This window comes from Crocuta crocuta, unplaced genomic scaffold (assembly GCF_008692635.1).
Source record: "Crocuta crocuta isolate KB4526 unplaced genomic scaffold, BGI_CrCroc_1.0 scaffold388, whole genome shotgun sequence".
In the NCBI taxonomy this organism is placed as follows: Eukaryota; Metazoa; Chordata; class Mammalia; order Carnivora; family Hyaenidae; genus Crocuta; species Crocuta crocuta.
Genome location: NW_027528867.1, coordinates 74,983 through 101,902, shown reverse-complemented (window position 1 = coordinate 101,902; position 26,920 = coordinate 74,983). Strand labels below are relative to the sequence as shown.

The 26,920-nt window shown below is 42.0% G+C and overlaps 1 protein-coding gene and 1 long non-coding RNA gene across 3 annotated transcripts in view; one reads left to right on the top strand and one right to left on the bottom strand.

Moving 5' to 3' along the window:
- Positions 1-85: 85 nt before the first annotated feature.
- On the top strand, positions 86-9,522 carry LOC144225160 (uncharacterized). The gene is made up of 2 exons (XR_013333219.1): positions 86-247; positions 6,486-9,522. It is a non-coding gene; the product is annotated as an uncharacterized LOC144225160 (long non-coding RNA).
- A 2,300-nt stretch (positions 9,523-11,822) lies between these two features.
- The window catches only part of DDX19B (DEAD-box helicase 19B), a 22,606-nt gene continuing 7,508 nt past the window's right edge, over positions 11,823-26,920 (bottom strand). For both annotated transcript variants that reach the window (XM_077756326.1, XM_077756325.1), the window contains exons 2-12: positions 24,831-24,879; positions 23,868-23,921; positions 23,021-23,156; positions 22,622-22,714; positions 18,066-18,168; positions 17,396-17,510; positions 14,992-15,169; positions 14,406-14,643; positions 13,744-13,858; positions 13,350-13,589; positions 11,823-12,932 (exon numbers count right to left, since the gene is read on the bottom strand). In XM_077756326.1, coding sequence (XP_077612452.1) covers positions 12,871-12,932; positions 13,350-13,589; positions 13,744-13,858; positions 14,406-14,643; positions 14,992-15,169; positions 17,396-17,510; positions 18,066-18,168; positions 22,622-22,714; positions 23,021-23,156; positions 23,868-23,921; positions 24,831-24,879 — 1,383 coding nt within the window. In that variant the 3' untranslated portion in view covers positions 11,823-12,870. The remainder of the gene's footprint in view (positions 12,933-13,349; positions 13,590-13,743; positions 13,859-14,405; positions 14,644-14,991; positions 15,170-17,395; positions 17,511-18,065; positions 18,169-22,621; positions 22,715-23,020; positions 23,157-23,867; positions 23,922-24,830; positions 24,880-26,920) is intronic.

The window sequence follows — 26,920 nt, the reverse complement described above, 5'->3', positions numbered from 1 at the left end:
CCGCACCGAAAGTGACGTCAGTTCCCGCCTCGAGCAAGACGTCATTATTCCGCGCCGCGTAGGTCATGTGCTTACGTCGGTCCGCTTCTGGCTTCGTGGTAGCAGCCTCGTCATTCCTTGAAATCCCTAAGCTCTGTGGAGTCAAACTGTTAGTCCTCGTTTTATTGCCTTACTTCACACTGAAGTAATCCAAGTTTTATTCTAAACCCGTTACGTGTCTCAGTGAATTCTAAAGCCTTACACAAAGGTAAGTCCCATGAAAATGCTGTAGATGCCCGTGTCTGCTTTTAACAACGCGATTAACATGTAAGAAAACAACAAAACGAAACCAATAGCCCTTAGACCCCCATAATTCAACCACTCCAAAAATTAAACACAACAGCTTTTCCTTCAGGGATCTTCCCGTCTTTGTCTATATGCATCAAAGTATGGGTATTTTACATAGTCCTAAACAAAGTGCACGTACGATTTTAAATTTGACCTTTTTATTATAAGGTAAGTGTTTTTTCATGTTGTAATTATGAATTTAATGGCATTATAACACTCCATCAAACTCCTATCTCATAGATTACCTAACTCCCCTATGTCTATCCCTGTGGGGATATAGGTTATTTCCAATATTTTATTATTAATATTCAGCATCTCCATACCATGAAAAATCATCTTGTTTGCTTCCGGTTTGCTGTTTGTCTCCCCGCCCCCTCTCAGAATATGAACTTTTTAAACAAGAGCAAAGATTTTAGTCTTAGTCACAGTTAATTTGAGAGCCTAGAAAAGTTCACAACACATAGTAGCCTCTCAACAAATATTTTTTAATGTGTAGATGAATAGAGTAATAGAGACTTCAGTTCAACATGTATTACTCAAGGACACAATTCTAAAAATTTTTTTAATGTTTTATTTACTTTTGAGAGAGAGAGAGACAGCGTGAGCAGGGGAGGGTCAGAGACAGAGAGAGACACAGAATCTGAAGCAGTCTCCAGGCTCTGAGCCAGCTGTCAGCACAGAGCCCGACGTGGGGCTTGAACCCACTATTCGGGTGATCATGACCTGAGCCGAGGTCAGATGCTTTACAGACTAAGCCAGCCAGGCGCCCCTCAAGGACACATTTCTAATAGCAACACTTATGTCAAAATGTGTGAATGACTTGAAAAATTTGCAAGAGAGGGAACTAGTGGTCAGTAAGCACGTGAAAAAGAGCTTGAAATCATTGGTTATTAAGGAAATGCAAATCAAAGTCACAATGAGATACCACTGCACACTGCTAGAATGGCTAAAATTAAAGATTAACTTACCATATGTTGGTAAAAACGTGAATGTTAAAAAAAATTCAACAATGTGGTAAAGATGGTAAGGCATAGGGGATAGGTATAGGGGCCACTGCAATGGGATTTTTCAGTGAGGGTGAGATACAGCAGAGCAAGAGAATTTATAGCCCAGGACGGGGGAAGGGAGGTACATATGGTCAGTGGATGGAAAATAACTAAGAGGAAACATTAAGAGTAAGGGGGATTCTGGTTAAGCTAACCTAACAGGATTCTTGCTGACAAAAGGCCAGGATGATCAGACATTACCTGGAGGATGGTGCAAAGATGAAGAACCTATAAGACGTTGAGGGTGACCAGATGGCAAGTGTGAGAGTTTTTTGCTAAAACTGTATTTTACCAGGAACTGCACCAATAGGTTTAGGAGAAGGTTCAAGAACGTGACTAAAGTTTGGTCAAGCAAAGAAACTTTGTCAAGAGCAACTGAAACTCTCATACGGTTCTACAGAAATTGTAAAATGACACAATTGGTGTGTATGTTTGGCACCTTCTCAAGAAATTAAACCTACACCTACTCTGTGACCCAGCAAATCTCTCAGTTACTCTCCAAGAGAAATGAAACATGTCCACAAATGTTTATAACAGACTTGGTCAAAATAGCCCGAATTGGAAACAACCCATATGTCCATCAACAGGAGAATGGATAAACAAACTATGGTATGTTTATTCAATGTACTACTATACTACTCAGCAATAAAAAGGAATAAACTACACATGATGAAGTAGATGAATTTTAGAGACATTGTATTAAAGGAAAGATGTCAGACGTGAGATGCATACTGTAGGATCCATTTATATGCAAGTCAGAAGTAGAAGTGAGATCTACAGTGAGAACACTCAGAACAGTGGTTGCACTGGAGAAGGGAAGGTTGAGTAGGACACAAGAGAACTTACTGGGTGATAGAAATTTCCTATGTCTTGATTGGGGTTCTGGTTACATAGATATATAAATGTATTAAAACTCACGGAGTAGTAGATTTAAAACGTCATTTCATTGTATATAAATTATACTTCTCAATAACATTGATTTAAAAAAACAAAAAAGGAATAAAGTACTGTTACATACAACAGAAACTAGAGCTTTGCCGTCTCCTAGACATGTTGAGCAAAAGAATCCAGACACAAAGTACATAGTACATGATTCCGTTTATGTAAGTTCAAAACAGGTATGTATATCTAATCTATAGTGATAGAAATCAGAACAGTGGTTGCTGGGGCATTGGGGTGGGGGGTTAGAACGTTTTCTACCTCTGAACCATTCATTGAAACAGGGCATGCACAAACTATGCTACAGAAGTGAGAATGCCAGATGCCATATTGTCTTCCCAAGTGACTGATGTAATTCCCAGCAACTGTACCACCAATGAGTTGAGACAAACTACATTGTTAATGAAGGGTCAGCACCATAGTCTAACTCTGTGTTGGGCAGCACGACCCTGGAGGAGGCTAATAGGTTTTTTGAGGAATAATGTTCCTTCTGGCCTACTATTTCAACAATTGCCTAAAAAACAACTAGATTTTGAGGCACCTCTCCCTCAGTATTTCTTATCTCAAACATCTACACAGCAAACTCTCATGAAAAGTAAAAGCAGCAACACCTTAAGACTCAATTGTAAGTTCTTTGGGAGCAGAGAATCTTGCTTAGGGAGGAAGTGAAGTCTGGATGCCCACTGTCCTCTTTTGATTGCTATTTTGTTACAAAATCTACTACACTAGCATTGACGGGGCGATTCCTACATTGTTTCCACTGAGACAGAATTCCTTATACTTTGGTCTCCAGGGGAATTGAACATAGGATTTTTGCTTGCATTGGATTTATAGGGTGTTGACTGAAATTTCTCTTTAGTTTACCACCTGTATCTATTAGAAGGCTGGTGGGCATTTGTTTAGTCCAGGTAAGTGCTCTCAAGGATGTCTAGGCTGAGGCTCCGTCTGGAACAGTGAAACCAGCCAGCCTGTTTTAGAACAGCTCTGGGCAATAGGGCTGTCTCTTCCCCTTCAGTTAGCATTTTTATTCCCAAAGGAGGGCATCCAGACAGAAGCCACAGAGAATCCCACTCTTCTCCAGACCAGAGACCAACAGGAAGGGCACATTCTTTTGAAGCTGTGGACTGGACAGCCTCCTTCCCTGAGTCAGATTCAGCTAGATGGGGCAATGATAACATAATGCGTTAACAGTTTTTAAAGTGCATTCTACACAATTTACTTGAATCAGCTAAATAAATTCTCACATTACTATTGTTATCTCCATTTTACGAGTAAGGACATTAAGGTGCAGGGAAGTCAACTTTTCCAAGATATATGGCCTAATAAGTGGCAAATCTAGGGTTTAGATTCAGGGCAACCCAATTTCAAAAAGCATTGGGCAACAAAATCAAAAATTAAGGGCAGAGTGTGGGGCCAGCATTCCTGGGACCCCTTCCCAGAGCACTTTCTAACTGGCCTTTTGGGCCTCAGTGAGCTTGAACTTCATCTTACATGGAATTGCTGATACACGATTATTTTGATTTCATCACTAAACAGTGAGTCCTGTGGGCAGGGACCTTACCTGCTTTGCTCACCTTTGGTTCCCTAGCATCTCACCCAGAGCAAGGGCACAGTAAACCGTTTTTGAATTAGGTAGTGAATGAATCAATTAATGAACTGGTGATCAACAAATAATCATCTCTCCTGGACATGCCTGTCTCTGGCATCGTCATTTGTTCCAAGCGAATGGGTTCAGGAACGTGCACTGCCTGTGCCTGCGGTGGGGTGAGGGTAAGCCTGATAGGATGTGGAGCTTACTATAAATGAATGAATGAATAAATGATATTCCTTTTCTCTGATATGGCAAGCAGGGGGAGGGGAATGAGAGGAGGTAATGCTAGAAGGACTCAGAAAATAATGGGAATAATGGCAGGAGCCAGACGACGTTTGTATTTGGCCCACAAAAGTCTAATGACTTATTTATAATAACAAAAAATCTGTATGAAAAACTGGGGATAATTTTAAAAGAAAATATGTCAAACATATTCCATGTTTTCATTCATTAACACATGTTAAAAGAGCAGGTTTCTCTATAAAACACATCCTGCTGACAGCCAGGAGTTCAGTGATTGAGTAAAACCACTTCCTGCTCTTACCGTACCTAACAATAAGGGAGACAGGCAATAAGCAAGCGTTCCTAAGCTTAGGCGTATTTGAGGCATATATGAAGCAAATACAGCCTAGTGGTTCAGAATGTGGCCCTGGAGCCAGACTGCCAAGGTGTAAGCCCTGACTTGCTACTTGCTAGCTGTATGTGATAGGGCAAATTCCTTAACCTCTGTGTTGTGCCTGTTCCTCATCTGTAAAGTAGGAACCATAGTTGTTATGAGGAGTAATAAGTTACTCCATGTAGACCCTTGTTTATTCTTAAAGATTCCATTCATTCATTCATTCATTTATAGTAGGCTCCACGCTCAGCATGGAGCCTAGCGTGGGGCTTGAACTCACAACCCTGAGATCAAGACCTGAGCTGAGATCAAGAGTCAGACGCTTAACCAACTAAGCCACCAAGGTGCCCCTTAAGATTTTAAGTAATCGCTACCCCCAGCATGGAGCCCGAACTCACAACTCCAAGACCAAGAGTCAACACGCTTCACTGACTGAGCCAGCCAGGTGCCTCAGTGAATCCAAGTAGACCTTTAAAAGGTCACCTGACACTGTTCATAAGGCAACTACTGGGCACAATGGAAGATAATGACAGGAGTCAGGCAGGCCTTCCTGAAGAAGGCATGGTTTTTACCACTGAAATAAGAGGGACCAGGAAGGGACAGAAGAAAGGGAAGGATTGGGAGAGGAGTTCTAAGGAGAGGTATAACCATGACAGTGGATGCAACTGGTCACAAGGTTGTTGGGGGGCAACTTGGGGTGGGGCAAGTTTTCCCCTCCAGGATCCTCTACCCATGCAGGGTATCCCGGTCTCATGTGCTCTGTTGGGGGACTTCCAAGAGATCAAGACTTTGGAGCAGTACAATGGCCCCAGGCAGTGCCCCAGGGTGAAGCAAAGGGAGTGTCCTCTGAGCTCCTACTACACTACTCCCTGGCTGCCTGCAGCGTTAGAGGGCTCCTGTTTTTAGTTCTATTCTTTTCCTTTGTGCTCATCTTAGCCACAGTCCTGGAGGTGAAAATCTCTCCACCTCAGCCTGAAGTCCTAGGAATATCTTTGTTTTTTGGTTTTGGCTTCAAAGTGGGCTAGGGGAGGAAATATTTCGAGAAATTGGAGAGGGAAATTACAGGATCACTAAGTTTTCTGAGACATAGCCCAGCATAAGGGCAAATTTCGTGATAGTGGAGCAGAGAGCATGAGGGAGAAACTAAGTGAGGCACCTGATCTGGAGAGCCTAGTACAAACCATTTTACACAGTTTGGGCTTCTCTTAAGAAAAACAGGGGTGCCTGGGTGTCTCAGTTGCTTAAGCATCTGACTTTGGCTCAGGCCATGATCTTGCGGTCCTGTCTGTGAATTCAAGCCTTGCATCAGGCTCTGTGCTCTCAGCTCAGAGCCTGGAGCCTGCTATGGATTCTGTGTCTCCCTTGCTCTCTCTGCAGATCCCCTGCTTGCACATTCTCTCTGTCTCTCTCTCAAAAATAAATAAACATTAAATTTTTAAAAAATGAATAAACCTTTAAAAATTAAAAAAAAAAGAAAAATGGAGAGTGTGTATGGGACGGGACGATCTTGAGCAGGAGAGTGGGATCAGACTCAAGTGTTAGAAAGATCACATTGGCTGCCATGTGACAAATGAACTGGAGGAAAACCCAATTGGAGGCAGGAGCACCTGCTGGGAGGTTGATGTGGTAGATACATAATGGTGATCTAGACCAGGGTGAATTCTAGAAACACTGATTGAACCATATAAAGTGCCACTTTTATAGGTCACCAATTGTCAAATAGCACATTTCATTTGGTTTAACTTGATAGAAGGTAGAATGGATAGCTGTGGTGGATTAAAAATAGCCACAGACACTTCAAACTCCTCTTATCAAGAGATCTTTATCCACCCCCACCCCCACCCCTAATCTCTGCACTGGCCTGTGACTTCTTTGACTAAAAGAATGTGACAGAAGTGTGCTGTGGAGTTCTGAGCCAAGGCTTCAAGAGAACTCACAGCTTCTCCTCTCTTCTCTTGAAACCCAGAGACCACCTGCCATGCTATGAAGGTGAAAGACCATGTGGAGGGGCCCAGTTGTCTCAGCTAAGTCCAGACATCAGCCAAGGGAATGCAGCTGCGTGAATGAGCCTGGGAGAGACCAGCCAAGCTACTCAGACCAAGTTGTTTTGAACCACTGTTTTGGGGTTACATAGCAATGGATAATAGATACAAAAGGACTTGGGGATTATTGGTTGGGGAGCAGGAAGATTCCTGATGAATCCAGATTTCTTGCTTGAGCAATAGACAATTACAGTGCCATTTTGTGAGATCAAGTTAGAGGAAGAGCCAAGAGCAGAACATGAGTTTTTTTGCCATGATAGTGTTTGGTGATAGTACAATATGAAGGATTCAGTTTTGGATATGTTGAGTACAAGATTCCTTGAAAACATCCCAAGTGCAAGTGTCCTGTAGGCAGTTGTTTTTATAGCCCTGGAGCTCAGAAATCGGGTCTTGGTATAGATTTTGGAATTGCCAGCAAAAAGAAAGCCAGAGAAGTGAACAAGATTGCCCACAGGAGAGAGGAAGAAATGACCCAAACCAGAGCTATGAGGACCAGTCACATTTAAGAAGTAAATACAAAAGAGCCTACTGAGGAGACTGAGAAGTGACCAGAGAGAAGGAAGACAAGGGAATGTAGTTTGTCACCTTAGTCACCAAAAGACTGGTTAAAGAAAGACATTAAGAGTGTTAAATGCTGTTGAGGAGTCAAATATAATTAAAAAGTGTTTTTTGGATTAGCAACATGTAGGTCATTGGTGTCCTTGGTGAAGGCTATTTCCAAGGAGCAATGGAGGCAGGAGGTGGACTGCAGAGGGATAAGGAATAGGACTCGGTGGGTAGAAACAACTCCTAGATTTTCAGCCATCAGGAAAAAATGTAATGCTAGAGGATAAGGAATAGAGGGAGGTTTGATTTTAAATAAGAGATAGGTACAAACAGTTTAAAATATCAAGAAGAGTTAATGGCTGAACCTTGAGGACATTGTGGTGAAATAAGCAAGTCACAAAAAGGCAAATACAGTATAGCCCCACTTACGTGAAGTACTTAAGAACAGTCAGAATCCCAGAGACAGAAAGTAGAATGGTGGTTGTTAGGGGTTGGGGAAAATGGATCATGGGGAATTGTTTACTGGCTAAGAGCCAAAAGAATTACGGAGATAGGTGGTGGTGACGGTTGCATATTATGAATGTATTTAATACCACTGTACAACTGAGATAGTTAAGATGGTAAATTTTGTTACGTGTATTTTACCACACTACACAAAAGGAAAAATTGAGGGGAGAGGGAACCAGCTAATTGGGGTGGGAGGTTGAAACTATGAGAGGGAATAGATGGAGCAGGTCCTTAAACAGCCACCGGAGAGGGAATTTGGTGCACTGGTAGAGAAATTTAGACAATAGGGACTTCTTCAGTTGTAACAGGAGGGAGAGGGAAGGATAGGTACGGTTGGGGGAAGGTCTGCTAAGCAGAAGGCTGAGAGGAGTTTTCTCTGTTGATTGTTTACTCCCGAGTAGGGAGACAATGGGGTTCAAAGTTTGAGGTGAGTGAAAGTCTTATAATGGGCACTGGACAGAGTGGAAGAGTTAACTAGAAAGGACTAGTGAACCATAAGGTTAGAAATACTCATGCTGTTTCTTAAGTCTCCCCCATGGACGTCAAATATGAAATCAGATGAATCAAACAATGTGTGTGTCCCTCTAGTATAACCCTACTTGCTTTAAAAATCAAAGCGATGCCAGAGCACTGGGGCCTGTTCTGTTGTTAAAACTGGACTCAAATGACATTGGTTTATCAGGACAATTTTTGTGCAAATTTAGAAGCCATTGATGTCTGAGGGGAACAAAGACCAGAGGACAGTACATGTAGCACACTTGACTGCATGCCTGCACACTTGACTGCATGCCTGACCAGGGCTGATTCAAGTCCTTTCAAGTCTAAGTGTGGGGATGTGTCCTCTCAGGGATAAGAATGAGATTACTTGGCTTTGCTCCAATTGGACAATTCCAAGGATAGTGGAAACATATGGATGAGGATACAACAGTACAGTTAGTTGTAAAGACTCACAAAATGTGTACTAGTACTTCCAGGAGAATTCCATCCTAACACCTCCCCCCACAAACACCCCTTCCTATTAGACAGGCTGACTGTAGCCCTGGGTTGTAGATCTGCATGAAGAAAAGATCTGCAACCCCTGCCTGAGAGATACCGCTAAAGCAGATATGACATGATCTCACCTGAGCCGCTGAACCCTCAAACAGCCACCTATCTCAGACTTAATCTAATGTTTTCTTCCACCTACTCCTATCCCTCATCTTATAACTAGAACTACCATGTATAGGCCCCTTGCTCCAATGAATACTCAACACTGAATAGTTTCTAAGCCAAGGCATCTAGCATCTAGCAACAGGGGCTGGAGAATGAGAGGACATAAAATGTGACAAATATCCTCCAAGCAGATCCCCAGTTAGCCTGACTTGAAATTAGGTGTTTGAAGCTATTCTGGGAAAGCCCCATCCCAGATTCAGGATTAGGAAGGCAAGGCATTGGAGCCTTCTAGCGTCAGCCCCTCAGGTTCCTTCAGCTCCAGTGTGTCATTTTTAGAAGATGCTACAATCTGAATCAATCAACAGAATAAAGACCATTTATTCTCAAGCACAAAAAGCAAAGTCAGATAAAACTGCAGGGAATTCCTAAGAACCTGACATCTATGTCCAGGACCAAGAGAAACCTAAAGACCCCTGAAATCTACAAGCTGATGAAGAGGGGCCAAGACCTTGCTTGCGAAGGGGACAGACCTGAAATCATACATGCTGTGTATGAGACTCAACCCTGATATAGCTGTTCTTTCCAGACCTTCCCTTTGGGTTTCTCCCCAGAGTTATTTTGTACAATGGATCTTTTAGAGCCACAGTCCTTTTTGGAATAACAAGTAGGCATAAAAGCCTATCATGCTTCCTCTGTGATATCCCTCCAGTCTATTTCTTCTTTTGTACTTTTTCAATACAACCAATGGCATCCTGACATTTGATGTGTGATGGGACTGATGCAATCATCTTCAAATTGTTTTCTCAGATGCCTGCCTTTTCCAGCTCCACTGAATCCTACATATGTCTGCTAGACATCCCCCCCAACCCCACCAATTTCATAACTGCCTTCTGGTGACTTAACAATCTTTAATTCATTAAACTCCCAAACACTGTTCAACCAAGTTTTCATTTTGTGTCAAGACTTTTCTCTGTTTATGTGGCAAGGCTGCTCTCCACACTGTCCTTCCAGTATGCTAGGTTTATCCTGGAGAAACTATTTTAGTTTTAATATTACTTTCCCCTGCCTAGGGCACTCTGTTATTTTTCTCTCAGAAGCAAACTCCACTCTATGAAATCTTCTCTGGCCTCAGAAATCCTTACCTTCTGAATACTAGTAACACTGAAACTGCCTTTATGTTAAATAATAAACAAGATGGAACAAAGGGAGAACACCTACTTCCAAGGCCTATTTTTATTTCCCTAGGACTAGAAAAAATTTATGTAAGGACTTTGTATTGGCATCTACTTTCTTTCTAATTAGGTAGCCAGTGTTCTCTGGTTTACCAGCAGGAAAAAAAGGAATGTGAGGAGCCCTCTGGCACTGAGTAGGGCCCTTGGCCTATAGAGACATTGCAATGATTTGTGCTGGAGCAATGTCAACTCTGAAATGGAACAGTAGTATCAGGTGATGACTAGCCTATGAAATCATATGTCTCCACTTCAGCATGATCATTAATACCAGCAACCAAAAACATAATGTCTTCTTATACTCATTAACGTTGTCCCAGTAACATGTGCACTTCATAATTAAGTTCAATTAACATCAATAACAAATACATCAACAATTATTATGCACACAATGAATGACACTCAAAAAAGACCCCAATAAAATCCACTGTTTATGGATAATGAGTATATCCAGAGTCTTCCATTGGACCAAAAATCTCTTTGCCAAATGAGTTTCTCTATTCTAGGACATACCATTCCATACTTGGGAACTTAACTAAAATAAGTAAAAGAAACTCTGGGGACCGAAGCTTACCACAGGCTCAATACATTCTCAGCAGATCACTGTTTCAAGATAGCACACGGTCACAGAGGCAGCCGTTGGCCCCTGAGCCCTGGAAGCCAAGCTCTGGCAGGGATGAATATGGATTGTGAAGGAATCCATAACACTGAATCTTACCTTTTTAAAAGACATTCCTTTAGGAGACCTCTCTGCAGGAAAATGTATCTAAACTCAAAACTATGGCATATGCTTCATAGACTCCATGAAACCCATCCAGTGAATTCTAAGGGGCTTGAACCAGTTAAGAACTATTGATCTAGATTTCTACCAGATAACTAGTTACTCCTACCCTTGAAAAGTCTGAAGCATATCCCTTCCAATTTTCCTATTTAGATTTAGGGCTACTCAGTAGACCAGTTATACATGTTGTGAGAGGGTGGGAAGGGAATTAGCCTGCAGCCTTGTGAGGAATCTATACTCCTTCAATTATCGCCTTTGTTTTTAATTGTTTCAGGGTTGGTCCACAGCAACTGCAGGGGGTGGGAGACTTAAAATTTCTTCTTACAAGAAGATTTCCAAGGTGGGTCAGAGTTGGCCAAAAGCACAGAGAAGACTATATCAAATGCCAACTGGGGAAATATGGCAGGATTAGCAGTCTGTTGGTCTCTCTCTGCAGTACCTATAATGTCAAATTAAGGGAACCATCTGGAGGATGGCATTGGCCCCTTCCCTTCCCAGGAAACCAATCTGGCCCTAAAACATGGAAACATTTAAAAGGATAATCTGGGATTGGAACAATTCTCATCACAGAAAATCCTTCTTCCAGGCCTGGGCCTAGTTTTGTATCAAGGTCAAAGAGCTGGAGAGGAGTCCTTTTGGCTGCAGTTTCAGTTTCACCTCATCTTTGCTCTGTAACTCTGTGGGTACCAACAGCCTTGGCCAGGTATGAAATGTTGACTACTAATATTTGCTCTGACTGTTCTGCACAAAGATGCTCAGTAAGGAGGGAGCCAAGTCCTTGGCAGTTACAGCTGCCTTGCACAGGTAAAAATGGCTAGTCCATCTAGTCCCTTATGGTACAGTTTGTATTCCAAGAACTGTAAACACAGACATTCAGAATCCCTTTACAACCAAAACACCAAATATCTGAAATCATTCCCCAGCTCTAACAAATTTGCCTTCCGGAGTCTGGAGACAGAGCCAGTATACATGACTACTGCTGATCACTTCTGGAGCTGCCTTGAGGCTGGTCATTAGCAATTTGAAGTCACAATTTTCACTGAGGATCCAAACCTTAAATCACCTTTTATTTGCTTGGGGCTACTAAGGGGGCAAGGTAACACTTGGGATGTAGAAAAGATGCTGCAAGTGCCTGTAAGCCCAGGTTGTGCAGCAAGCTCGGGCCACCACTAACTTTCCACAATGACTTTACCACAGGCCTTGCTCAAGCAAAGGCAACAGACCCACTGGTAATCAGATGTGAACTATACAGATTGCACCTGCTGATGAAAACCATGAGGTCGTGGTCCTGCAACACAGACTTGCATACACCAAAAGCCCCAGGTTGGCATTTTGGTCCATGCTGTGGGCATCAGGAGAAAGAGGGCTGACAACACTCAGATGCGGTGTCCCACCCCAAATCCAAAGCACCAGCTCACAGGCCGCATGCCATACTCCAAACATGATGGCTGGCTTATCACCTATCCTACTTGGGACCTCTCTCTATCTAGGTTTCTCTTTTAAAAAACATTTTTTTTTTAATGTTTATTTTGGAGAGAGCGAGCAGGAGAGGGGCAGAGAGAGGGAGACACAGAATCCAAAGCAGGGTCCAGGCTCTGAGCTGTCAGCACAGAGCCTGATGCAAGGCTCGAACCCACAAACAGTGAGATCGTGAGCTGAACTGAAGTAGGACGCTTAACCAACTGAGTCACTCAGGTGCCCTTGTGTCCCTCTTCACCTCTATTCTGTCTAGAGGCTGGTCTTAATGCTCCTGGCCAGAGAATAGGCAGGAGCTGCCACAGGGATCTTGAACAAGTGGTTAGCTACAGCATCTAGATGGGGAAAATGCTGGCCAAAAAAAAGACGGAATTTCAAAAGGTAAATTTCTGTGTATTCACGCCTAATTTTCAAAAGCTGTGTAAACAATTTTTTTCTACCTTCCCCAATCATTTGCACAATTTTTGTCAAGTCCAAACGTAATTTAAAATGAGGTAGGTAGTTTCTCTCTCTTCTGCCTTTGTCTTTGTAGTGACTGTCGAGGCCTGTGCCGTGAAAGCACCAGTCTCCCGTGCAGGGGGAGCACCGGGGGTGGGCACTGGTGACTGATGGAGCTTCTCAGTTGGCTATTTTCTCAATCTCATCCAAATCATCCGTGTCCAATCTTTCTATTTTCTTATCTGGAAAAAAAATTCATATAGGCATCAACATGGGGCTACCATGGAGACACACATCTAGGGAAGGGTCAGCACAGCAGCGAAGGAGGGGACACACAGCTTTCTGCCCACATGCCGTGCCTCTGGCCACAGCCAACTTTCACATAACCCCAGAGGCTCCCGGTGCCCGAGCGTGGGACAGAGCCCTAGGCCCTTCAAGCCTGGCCAAGGGGAAACTCTCATTCGAGTCCCTGACCCGAACTCACCAGGTGTGCTCTCTGAGAACTTCCATAGTGTAGGCAAGGAGGGGGACGTGACAAGGACGAAGGCCTCTCGAGGGGGCCCCAGGAGAACCTACCCTTCCTTCCCTCTCCCTTGGACCTGCCCCTCTAAGGAAAGGGCCCTGGCGGGGGGGGGGGGGGGGCACTCCCAGGCACTCACTAAAATGCTCCTGGATTCTGTTCAGGATGTTCATGCTGTGTTTGCTGTCGACCATGTTCACTGCCAGGCCCCTCTTGCCAAAGCGGCCCGTGCGCCCGATCCGGTGCAGGTAGGTCTCGTTGTCCGGGTTCCCATCCTTGTCCACGGGAAGGTCAAAGTTGATGACGACAGATACCTGTTCAACATCAATACCTGCACGAAAGACAAGTGGAGTCAGGACGGGAGACGAAACCCACCGCCAAGCAAGCGAGGCCGACACACACCAGCATCAGGTGGAGGGAAGAGTCTGGGGCAGGCCAGCTCTGGGATTCGGGGACCCGGGGCACGCAGCAGAATCCAGAGGGAAAGACAGAACTCCAGCAGGTGCTAACAAAATTACGACATCACTAGAAGGGCCTCNGCTCAATCACGGCAGCCCTCTGCTCCACCATCATTTCACCGCTCAGCAGAGCCACCTGGTGGCCTTCTTTGGAGAGCTCTGCTGCCAGCCAACTAGCTGTTTTGCGGGTCTGGAGTGAAAAGAATTGTTTTAAATGGAGATACCTGTAAAAACAAAAACAAAAACAAACCTGCAAAAAGTGGTTTGTTGCCATTAAAATACATGAAAGCCTGCTGAGTTCAGTCACCAGGACAGGCTTACCAATTTTTACAAAGACATATTAGCCATGTGATTTTTTTTTTTTTGGATGAATTGCTTAAATCATCTTAGTGGTCAGCTAGGAAGAGTGTGGTATGAGCCAAACATCTTCATTCTCATATAGCCTATATTCTTAATGTTTTATAATTATTTCACTGGATGTTATTTGGAGGTTTTTCCAAGTTATCTCTAAGAAGTGGGACCAAAGACAAGTTCAATTCTTCAGTCTTTCCCTCATAACTCATAGTCTGAGGAGAATATGCCCTGGGGCAGGTGGAGATGATTCATCATTTCCTTTCTGGTCACAAGGACACCCAGTCCTCCTCAGCACTGAGGTGGAGCGGGCTGAGAGGGAGGGCCACACACCCCTCCAGTGGAGCTCCTCCCCCCGCAGGCCTGCTGCTGCCACTGCTACTCACATGGCAGAAGATCATGGCCTGAGCAATGGTGATGGCCCCATACAGGTTACACAAGGCCTGGAACTTCTCATCTCTGTTATTGCACAGGACATAATACTGCTTGATGGTGTCCAAGGTCTCCTCCTCGCGCTTCAGTTTGATAATGTTTGGGTCTGGGACCACTTTCTGGGCAAATTTCCACACAGAGTCTTCAAAGGTGGCAGAGAAAAGCAGCATCTGGCAGTTCCTGGGCAGCATCCTGCAAGGGAAGACCCAGGCATGTGGCATGACCCCGAGTCTTTCCCTGGAAGGAACAGAGACAGCCGCCCCGGGCCTGGATGCTCTCCACGCCTGGGAAAGAGGCTAAGTGGGGGAGGAGAAGAGCAGGGAGGAGGCAAGAGCAGCCATGGGGCAGGGACGGAGCTGGTGTTCGATTCCCCGAGACTCCTTCCTCAACCCGTGGTCAGCGCTCATGAGCAAATGGCCCATCAAACAAAGGCTTCTGGAAGTACTAGAGTAAAGGAGCAAGAAGAAGTGTTTGAAGTAAAAGGAGAAGATGCTGCAGATCAGGAGGCTGAAGCGTTCCTCTTGGCTCAAGAATTCCTACCTCTGGATGCGGATGCTCTGGTCTTGGTGGCCCTGAGTAGCTATCATCACGTCAGCCTCATCCAGAACAAACACCTTGATCTTCTTAGGGTCTATGAACTTGAGCTTGGCGCACCAGTCCAGAACAGTCCCAGGGGTGCCAATGACAATGTGTTCACTGATCTTCTGACCTCTTTCCACTGTGGAGACAAGATGTTTTCTGTGGGTATTTCCATGGTAAAGCCTGTTTTCCTCTCTGAGAAAATCTAAAGCTATGATGTATTTTAATGCAACTGTTTTGATGTTTTCCTTAGTGTTTTAAGGAAAGGTTATATCACTATAGTATTTAATAATGTTGAAAAGATAAGGTAAGGATATAAACAGTGAAAAGACGAAAGCCTCTTCAGTAGCGTTCTTTTCCATTCTCTGTAGTCATCCAGTTCTCTTTCAAGGAGGATCTGTAGTTATCTTTATTTCTTCTCTGTCAACATCATTCCCCCAGCCCAGGATGGCACTTCTCCCAAGCCGACTTTCACAGCACTCTCTCCAGTGTACTCTGCCCGTCAGCTACTCTAGTGTCTACATCAAATAAGCCAGTCGCCTTTACACACTCTCTGTCAGGGTCAGTAAACAGGATTCACCATGAAAGTCTTTGCTTTCTCAAAGAAACACAAACTGCCTCTATGAGATGAAGTGCTTCTCCAGACAAGGCCTGGTGGACCATGGCATGTTCTTGACCGTGTGTAGTCTGAAACTTACAAGATTTGGTTCTTCATTTTGAGTTAGATGGCACTTATAATTTTTAGTTCTTTAATTACAGTCTTGACCAGACACATAGAAGCCTCCTCTAAACAGCCCAAATTTCCCCTTACTGTGAATGTTGAGTCAATTCAAAGCCAACAAATGCTCCTCCTTACTTCTGTTAAACAAACCAATCACTGTCCCCCCACAAAAGTTATTCTGACTCCTCTTCAACCCAAATTGAAAAATGTTAAATGTTTTATGATCATCTTCCACTGTATTTTATAATCTTATTTACTTTTTAGAAGCAATTTCAAGTTGGTATTAGGACATTATACACTGAGTAGATTTCTGCAAGTCACAGGTTAGTGTTAAAGATTCACAGGACTTAGCCAAACCTTCAACAAGACTTTTTAAATTACTTAAATATTGTCAATTTGTTGTAAAACAAAAGTAGGAAACATGAATAAAGAAAAAATAATAAAAATAAGCTCCAAACAAAAAACAAACTCAAATACAGAGAACAAACTGGGGTTTGTCAGAGGAGGGGTGAGTGGGGGAGTGAAATAGATAAAGGGAATTATCTTTTACATTTAATCCACTTATTTTGATAAGCACTGAGAAAAAGAATTGTTGAATCATAGCAGGGCCTGCATGGTTTGGTTGGTTAAGCTTCTGACTTTGTCTCAGGTCATCATCTCAAGGTTTCTGAGTTTGAGCCCCGCATTGGGATTTTCTTGCTCTCTCCCCCTTTCTCTCTGCCTCTCCCTCAGTTGTGTGCTCTCTCTCAAAAATAAGTAAACTTTAAAAAAAAGGAATTGTTGAATCATTGTATTGTATACCTGAAACTAATGTAACACTGTATGTTAATTATAATCAATTAAAAAATGATCATATTCTAGAACATTTTTGTTCTTCTAATGATATTAAGAAGAAATTAGGCAATTTAGTGATATTAAAAAGAAATTAGGCAATTAAATCCAGAATGTGCAACATTTTATAAGCAACTGGTCTGGCCTGTTCAAAAAGTCAAATGTACTGAGGGAAAAGATGGAGGGACTATTCTAGATTGAAAGAAACTTAAGAGCTACAACACCAAGCGTGGTGCGTATTCACCAATTCGATCTTGGTTCAAAAACAAAGCAGCCACAAAGAAACACTGTGGGGGAAAAATAAAAATGGACTAGATACCATTATTAGAGAATCTGTTAATTTTCTTGTGATAAGTGTTTTGTGGGTATGCTGAAGAAAGTCCTTATTATGAGATGCATGCTCAGGTATTTAGGAATAAAGATCCACAATGTCTGCAATATACTTTCAAACGGTTCCCCCCAAAACACACACACATACAGATAAAGCAAATATGGCAAAGTGTTGAATACGTAAAGGGCACATGTGTTATCTTTATTATTTCACCTACTGTATATGATCTGAAATTTTAAAAATAGAAGTTGTTAGGGGCGTGTAGGTAGCTCAGTCGGTTAGGTGTCCTACTTCAGCTCAGGTCATGATCTCATTGTTCATGAGTTTGAGCCCGTCAGTGCAGAGCCTGCTTGGGATTCTCTTCCTCCTTCTCGCTCCCTGCCCCTCCCCCACTTTGGGGTGCGTGCTCTCAAAATAAATAAGCTTTTAAATAAAATAGAAGTGGTTAGCCTAATGAATTAGAATCACATATTCATACTCACATTTATTGCCTCGGACAGCATAAGCTAGCTTCAGTTCAGGGTAATATTTGCCCATCTGTTCAATCACTTTTCCTGTTTGCAGGGCGAGCTCATAAGTTGGGGAGAGGCAGAGACACTGGCAGGGAAAGAGTGCACAGTGAGATCTCAAGGGCAGTGGGGAACTACCATCAGGACTTAGTTATTCCTCCAGCTAACGCTGAAGAAGGGTATGTAAATTAAAGTGTGCACCATTTGACTCTTTAAGCTGCAAAGTCATAAGCTAGAATTCTTAAGGGTCAGAACTCTGGCTGGGTAAAGACCCTTGAACAAAGCTATTGGCCACAAGAATACAAAAACCCACATATGTGCAAGGATCTGAAATTCCAGTTGGAGATTAGCTTTCTTTTCACTCACTCAGAAAGTTCTCAGAACTTTCCAAAGGATGATAGTTGTAGACGGAGGAGGTTTTTCCTGCAAGTAAAGGTGCCAAGTCTGTCAGCGGTTTCCCAGAACTGGTAAACCACAGAGAGATAACAGCCTGTGTGTGGCTACTGGAAGATCAGCCATGTTGTTTGTGCTCCACAGGGGGCTCTGGTTTATGTAAAAAGTAATAAGCACCTTGGCTTTTATTCCATCGAATGTATTTTCTAGCTACATGTTAGCAGAAAATCCAAATTTACCAAGCCCTTACCTGGGGGTATCTATTTGCAGGTTCTACTTGGCTGAGCATGGCCAACACGAAGGCAGCTGTTTTACCAGTGCCAGACTGAGACTGGGCAATTAAGTTCTGTGGGCTGCACAAGAAAACAAACTGTTTAGGAGCTTAAATCTCAAGTATCCTCTTAGTTAATAACAATGCAGAATAAAGCTTAGTTTATGGAAGGGGGCTTTGATTTCTGCAGTGGAGTTATACGTCCTAGCTCCACAAACACAAAGCACAACAGAGAGAAGACTATGGTGGGATTCAGAACACACTCTTGTTATCTCTTATTCTTGACACAGCAGCCAGTGATTATTTTAAAATGTGAGACCGCTTATGTCACTCCTCTGCTCAACAGTCTTCCAGTCACTCCTCATTTCCTTCAGAATAAAAGTGAAAATGCTTGTGTGTTACAATCTGGCTCCCTAGTGGTTCTCGCTCTCAGCTCCTACTACCTTCTCCCTTATTCACCTGCTCCGCCACAAAGGCCTCAGTGCTCCCCAAAAGCATGCCAGCCATGCCTCCATCCTAAGGTGTCTGCACTGGCTATCCTTTGCCTGGGGCGACGACACGTCCACTCTTCTCCTTCAAGGTTTGCTAACACATCATCTACTTGATGAGATCCAAAACTAAGCACTCGATTAGAATTGTAACCTACTTTGAAATGCCTTAAAGAATGACATATTGGTGAATAGATATGTGATAGAGTTTAGTAAAATGTTAGTGATAGAATCTGGATGGTGGGCATAAGGGTGTTCACTCTAAAATCCTTTCAACTTTGTTGTAAGTTTGACAATTTTCATAATATAAAGTTGGGGGAAAACTGCAATCCATTTCCTTGGTATTCCTGATCTCCCCTACTACGCTCTGTTTTTCTCCTTAGCATTTGTCACCTTTTTAACTTTTATTTAGTTTATTTTATTTAAGTTTATTTATTGGGGGGGGAAGAGAATGAGTAGGGGTACAGAGGATCCTAAGCAGGCTCTCTGCTGACAGCAGAGAGCCCAATGCAGGGCAAACTCATGAACTGTAAGATCATGACCTGAGCCGAAATTGGATGCTTAACCAACTGAGTCACCCAAGCACCCTGTCACCTTTTCTTAAAAATAACTTTTTAAAAATTTTTTAAATTTTTTTATTTTTTATTTTTTTCTGAGAGAGAGAGAGAGACAGACAGACAGTATGAACAGGGGAGGGTCAGAAAGAGAGGGAGATACAGAATCTGAAACAGGCTCCAGGCTCTGAGCTAGCTGTCAGCAGAGCTCGATGTGGGGCGCGAACCCACAAACCGTGAGATCATGACCTGAGCCGAAGTTGGACGCTCAACCAACTGAGCCACCCAGGCGCCCCTAAAAATAACTTTTAAATGTACAATTCAGTGGCATTAATTACATTTAAAATTTATTATCTTTTAATATCCTATATACTATATATTTTATTTATTTTTAGTAAAAATAAATTATCTATACTCCAGACTAAGTTCCTTATACAAGGCCTGGAAATTTGGTCTGCTTTGTTTACTAATGTATCCAAGTGTCTCCAATAATATCTGTTACATACCTGCACTCAATACATATTTGTTGATGAAGAATAGTACTAGATACTTCTCTCAGGTCTCTTCTAACATTGATGATCTAAAAATTGAGCATCTATGAAAGCATTAAGATCTCGAGGGGCACTTGGGTGGCTCAGTCGGTTAAGTGTCTGACTTCAGTTCAGATTACAATCTCACAGTTTCTGAGTTTGAGCCCCACGTTGGGCTCTGACCTGACATTGCAGAACCTGCTTGGGATTCTTTCTCTCCTCTCTCTGCCCCTCCTCTGTTCTCTCTCTCTCACTAAATAAACAAATGAATAAACAAACTTTTAAAAAAAGATCTCTAGGGGCGCCTGGGTGGCTTAGTCGGTTAAGCGTCCGACTTTCGCTTAGGTCATGATCTCGCGCTTCGTGGGTTCGAGCCCCGCGTCGGGCCCTGTGCTGACTGCCAGCTCAGAGCCTGGAGCCTGTTTCAGTCTGTGACTCCCTTTCTCTCTGACCCTCCCCTGCTCACGCTGTCTCTCTCTCTCTCCTAGAAATAAATAAAACATTAAAAAAATTAAAAAAAAAAGAAAAAAAAAGAAAAAAAAAGATCTCTAAACAAATATTCCATTTATTTATCTCCAAGTATATTCAAAAGTGTCAAGCTAAAAAACAACATTATTCATCATGAAAAATGTCACTATTATGACACAGAACAAAGAAAAATTTAAGAAAATGCATATCTAAAATATCTGTTTTTATTTATTTATTTTATTATTTTTTAAGTAGGCTTCAGGCCCAGTGCAGAGCCCAAAGTGGGGCTGAACTCACAACCCTGACTTCATGACCTGAACTGAGATCAAGACGTCTGGGGTGCCAGGGTGGCTCAGTTGGTTAAGTGTTCAACTTTGGTTCAGGTCATGATCTTGCAGTTCGTGGGTTTGGGCCCTGCATTGGCCTCTGTGCGGACAGCTCAGAGCCTGGAGCCTGCTTCAGATTCTGTGTCTCCCTCTCTCTCTCTGCTCCTCCCCTGTTCACACTCTGTCTCTCTGTCTCTCAAAAATAAATAAACATTAAAAAACAAAAGAGTCAGATGCTTAACCAACTGAGCCACCCAGGTACATCCCAAAAACAGTATTTACAGACTATAGGAAAAGGAGTTTCAGGATTTAGGATTATATGCAGTATAATTTTACATAATCATATACATATAATGTAGAGATTAATTCATATAAAGATTTCCTCATACTCTCTAACCTTGTTTCTCAAAATGTAGTCTGAAACTAGCATCATCAGCATCACTTAGAAGCTTATTAGAAATGATGAACCTAAATAAAAAAAAAAAAAAAAAATGGGGCGCCTGGGTGGCTTAGTCGGTTAAGCGTCCGACTTTCGCTTAGGTCATGACCTCGCGGTTCGTGGGTTCGAGCCCCGCGTCGGGCTCTGTGCTGACTGCCAGCTCAGAGCCTGGAGCCTGTTTCAGAGTCTGTGTCTCCCTCTCTCTCTGTCCCTCCCCTGTTCATGCTCTCTCTCTCACTCTCCTAGAAATAAATTAAAAAAAAAAAAAAAAATGATGAACCTTAGTCCCCACCTCAGATGGAGACTAAAATGAGAATCTGCATTTTAATAAGTTCCTATGAGATTCATATGCCTATGAAAGAGTGAAAAGCACTGCACCAGAAAACAACCTTGGTAATTACCCTATTCTGGTCTCCCAGAAAACTGGTTTTGCCTACTGTATTTGACATAATAAATTTTATATATCCATCTAATGAAATCATGGTGTATATGAATGATAAATGTTTATTTATCAACATAAAAAGATGATCATCTAAGTTTTTTTTTATTGTGTGTGTTTCTAAAAAAATTTTTTTTAATGTTTATTTATTTTTGAGAGACAGAGGGACAGAGCACGAGTAGGGGAGGGACACAGAGAGAAAGGGAGACACAGAATCCAAAGCAGGCTCCAGGCTCTGAGCAGTCAGTGCAGAGCCTGATGTGGGGCTTGATTTCATGACCCTAAGATCAATACCTGAGGGGCACCTGGGTGGCTTAGTTGGTTAAGCGTCTGACTTTCACATAGGTCATGATCTCACGGTTCGTGGATTCGGGCCCCACGTCAGGCTCTGTGCTGACTGCCAGCTCAGAGCCTGGAGCCTGTTTCAGTCTGTGACTCCCTCTCTCTCTGACCCTCCCCTGCTCATGCTGTCTCTCTCTCTCCTAGAAATAAATAAAACATTAAAAAAAAGAAAAAAAAGATCAATACCTGAGCCAAAATCAAAGAGTTAGATGCTTAACTGACTGAGCCACCCAGGTGCCCCTAATTATGTTTTTAAAAAGCATTTAAAGATTTTGTATTTTATATATTTTTTAAAAAAGGTATAGGGGCACCTGGTGGCTCAGCTGGTTGAGTGTCTGACTGTTGATTTCAGCTCAGACCATGATCTCATGGTTGCAGGATCAAGCTCCTGTCAGGTTTTGCACTGGGTGTGAAACCTGCTTGGGACTTGGGATTCCCTCCCTTCCTTTCCCTCTGCCCCTTACCCAATTGCACACATGATAAAATAAAAAATAAACTTAAAAAAAAAAAAAAAAAGGGTATGGGATACCTTGGTGGCTTAGTTGGTTAAGGCTTTGACTCTTGATTTAAGCTCAGAGCATGATCTCACAGTTTATCAGATCAAGCCCCATATCAGGCTCTGTGCTTACAGCATGGAGCCTGCTTGGGATTCTCTCCCTCCCCCACCCCCAGCCCTCTACCTCTGCCTCTCCCCTGCTCGTGCACTTTCTTTCTCAAAGAAATAAACATTTTTTTAAAAAAAGGTATAGATATAGATATGTAAGTTTACATAAAAAGTCTAGAAGTCTCTAAATATTAGTGAGGGGGGCAGATTACGGATGATTTTAATCTTTCCTTGTTGTCTAGCTTTTCTAAAATAAGCATGAATTATTAGTATAGTTTTAAAAAATAATAAAATTTTTAAAAATGGAAAATTAAAAATGGGATAGGGTCATATCAGGACACATACGGCTCAGCAAGCATCAGAGGCAATGCATTCTCTTGTATCTTGGATGGACGGTTGAAGCCCATGGCATAGACTCCCTGGAGAAGCTGTGGTTTCCTAGAAAAACAGTTTAAGATGAAAGTCAGCATCTCTTTGGTTGAGGAAAGAAGCCAAATATCTGAGGGATTTCTTTTTCTCTTCCTTACTGTTGTTACAGTTTATTTACAACTAACAATACTTGAATTGTGCGACACGGAGTGCAATTCACATTACCTTGCGATTTTACTTAACAGCCCATAGCAGCTAAATTCTTTTATTAAACTTGTGTTAGCTAAAAATGTTCTTCTGGGATGAAAAAAATATATACAATAGGACTAGGATCTCTATCTAAAAGGGAGAGTCAGAAAGTAAACAAATACTCACAGCCGAAGCTCCTCAAAGGACTTCACTGAGTAGAGCGGGGAATTGGGGTCCCGCTGCAGGACTTCTACTTGGTTGGTGTTATCGACAAGGTTGCTTCTGATCAGCTTGTTGAGTAAGGACTGAGCAGCTCTGTCTTCTGTCAGGGAAAAAAAGAGCAAAGAATTTTATTTTATTTTTATTATTTATTTTATTTTCAATTTTTGTTTATTTTCTTTTAGAGCAAAGAATTTTTAAAGGCTATGAAATCTACCATGAGTTCATCTGAATTTACTTGCCATTGGCATTTTAAGCAGTAGCATGTATTTGTGCTAGGACTTTATCATGCAACTGGGCTTCATAGTTCTCTCCAGCATCTATTGCAAACAACCCTCTTTTCTGAAGGTTATCTACTCTTCCTATGTATACCTAAGTATTTACTCCCCAATCTGTGCTCAACAGAAAATTAAAAATTATTAGCTTAACAAACATATCACAACAATTAAAAAAACCTGAAATTAACATTTTGTAACTTGATATCATATACGCTGTTTCTATCTTGTTATCTATGTTTGATGTGTCCAAATATCATTAACTTTATTAGACAATGGGGATGCAACTTAAAATTTCTTTTGTAATACCCTGTACAAGATAATCATTCAGGGAATGCTGCTGAAGTCCATCAGTGGTTCAAAATAAAATTTCCCTAAAATGTAAACAATGAGAATTCCTTCAACAACTATGTTGAACTTTTATTAGCATTGTGACTCCCATTAAAGTCAAACCAAGTTGGGCATAAAAACGAAGCCATGTAACAATCTATTCTCTTAAGACTGTAGAACCTCATGGGTATAGCTCTAGGCTGTGTTACCTTTCTCTTCTTCATCTGCCTTCTCTGCATTAGCACTGGTCTTGACAACGGCACCTTTATCAGACACAAAGTGGCCGTCATTCAGTATCACATCCCATACCCAATAGCCGAGACAATTCAAATTCTATGAGACACTAGAAATGTACAGGCCTGGGGAGCAGAAAAATAAATGAGGAAACCAAGCCACAGATAAAAACATTTTATTATTCCTAAATAAACAAAGGTATGAAACAATGTTGTTTATATTTCAATTCTTTCCTATTCCAAGTCCTCTCACCATACCTCAAACATTAATGTGACTTTCCCTCATATCATCAATATTTCTGAAATGTTATAGAAAGATGATCACAGCAGGCAATGATCACAAAGCACCTTGATGTTCAACAGAGGAAACCGTATTTCATTAACATATGAATGCTATAATGCCATTAAGATTCTATGCATGTAAAGTACTGATTAATAGAAATGTATATTCAAACAATGTTGTAGATATGAAAAAATATACAGAAAAAGATTGAAACTTTGGAATGAGGTACATGTTCCTACTCCCTCCACCCAACCAGTAATTTTAAGTACATCAACAAAAATTTAATGGATTTTTGGTAGATACGATTTTCGATAATGACAATAGGTTAATTCTCAAGTTGCTCATACTTTGTCTATCTCATCTCAAATTGAGGAATATTATGAAAAACACAACAATTAATCTTTGGCAGCATATTCTCATGAACAGCAATAAATTTGATCATTTATAAGTCAATTAGGCATCCTCAGGTTTATATTAAGCACAATACAAAACAAAACAATCCAGTTTAATTCCCAAATCAAACGACTGCCAGGATCTATCCGCCCCCTCCACCCCCCAAGCCTGGTACATATATAATTTTTTTTCCAGACAGCTGTTATGTCACAGCAGAAATACTAAAGAAAGTCACACTTGCTTTCAAACTAGCTTTTACTCACCATTGGCATCTGGTTTGATTTTCTCTTCCTTAAGATGTAAGTTGCTCAACTAAATGGAAAATATGGAGGGGGGGGAAGTGTCAGGAAAATCACTTAAAAGATTTTAATCAACAGAGCCTCCCCAATAAAGCTGGGGAGAAATGAGCCACTCTCAAGACTTATTCATTAAGTTGTTCTGCTGGGCTCCTTTTGTTGGCTAAATGAGTGAGAATAAACAAAATATCTCATAAATACAGCAGTAGAAAAAAACTGGTTATACAACAGCTCAAAATCCACACCTCCTAATTACAATCCCTAGAGAGAATTATAATTTGTGAGTTTGCTTAAGGCCCTGGTTACAAAGACTCTCTCAGTAGAATACCCCTTGAGTTGTCATTCTCTTGTATTCCATACAACAGGAAAATTTTAAAAATACTGGAAAATGCAGTCACACTTCAGAGAACATCAAGGTGGGAGGGCTGCAATGAAAAGCATCTGTGAATAGGCATCAGTTATGTTAGGTATGTCTGAGCCACAGGACGACAACATGCCGATATGCATCCTCACATTCAAGTTTGCCTTGTGCTGGAAATCTGATATATGTCTATTTTTTATTGTTTATTTATTTTTGAGAGAGACAAAGAGAACATGAGTGGGGGGGGGGCGGACAGAGAAAGGGAGACAGAATCCGAAGTAGGCTCCAGGCTCTGAGGTGTCAGCACAGAGCCCAACATGGGGCTTGAACACACAAACCGTGAGATTATGACCTGAGCCAAAGTTGAGCACTTAACTGACTGAGCCACCCAGGTGCCCCTGGAAGTCTTAGATTTTAAACTGAGAACAGCCTGGGGCATCATGGCACACTGTATGATCAAACTACCTAGCAATGTGAAGTGGGAATACAAAGGAAGCATAGCAACAAATTCAAAGAAAGAATTATTAGAATTTTGATCAAACACTGCAAATTAGGTATATCCTGGCAGGACTTATCTCCTCTATTAGAATGAAAATACCCTTTATCAATTAAACCTCAGTAAAAGCTGGGGGAGGGGTAGAAAATACCTTAAAGACAGGAATATTTTTACTTAAATTTTTATTTAATTTTTTTAACCTTTATTTATTTTTGAGAGACAGCGCAGGCAGGGGTGGGGCAGAGAGAGAGGGAGACACAGAATCCAAAGCAGGCTCCAGGCTCTGAGCTGTCACCAATGCGGGGCTCGAACCCATAAACCGTGAGATCATGACCTGAGCTGAAGTTGGGCCCTTAACTGACTGAGCCACCTAAGTGCGCCAGGAATATTTTTATTTTTAATTGATCTCTGGATCTAGCAGAAAGCAGGTGCTCTAATCATAAAATATTGAGGGGGCTTAGGACATCATCTCGTGAAGGGTGAAAGAATAAAAATGGCTATTTTTTTTTCATGTTTATTTATATTTGAAAGAGAGAGATACACAGTGTAATCAGGGGCAGGGCAGAGAGAGAGAGACAGACAGACAGAATCTGAAGCAGGCTCCAGGCTCTGAGCTGTCAGCACAGAGCCTAACTCAGGGCTCCAACTCATCAACCATGAGATCATGACCTGAGCCGAATTCAGGCACTCAATCAACTGAGCCACCCAGGTGCCCCCAAAATGGCTATTTCTTAAGGCACCACCCACACCAGCAATTCTTTATGTTTTGAGGTTCATTCTGTCTTTCCTCTAAGTCCAAGAAAGGGGAAAGGCCAAGAGAGGAATGAAACAGTTGTTTATTTTGATGGGTGGTTAGTTGGGATGGAGGAACCTCACTTCTCTATTGTTGCTAACTGAAAAGGAAGTTTCTGGTGTCTCTGTATGCTTTAGTGTTAGGGGACAGAGAAGTAGGGAGGGAACACGCTGGAGGGACTGGCAAGAAAGGAAATTGTCATAAAGCAGTAAAAATCCTTCATTAATTCCACATGACAGCAAACACACTGACGATCAATATGAAGCAACCAGTGCAACATATGGTATATGGCAGGCATTCAATATATTTTAGTCTTCTCTAAGAAGACCCTGCCAAAAAACCTAGTGTAAGTGTCGTATCTGGGGTTGTGGAGAGGGAGAGGGATACAGATTGGGGAGGGGGGGGGG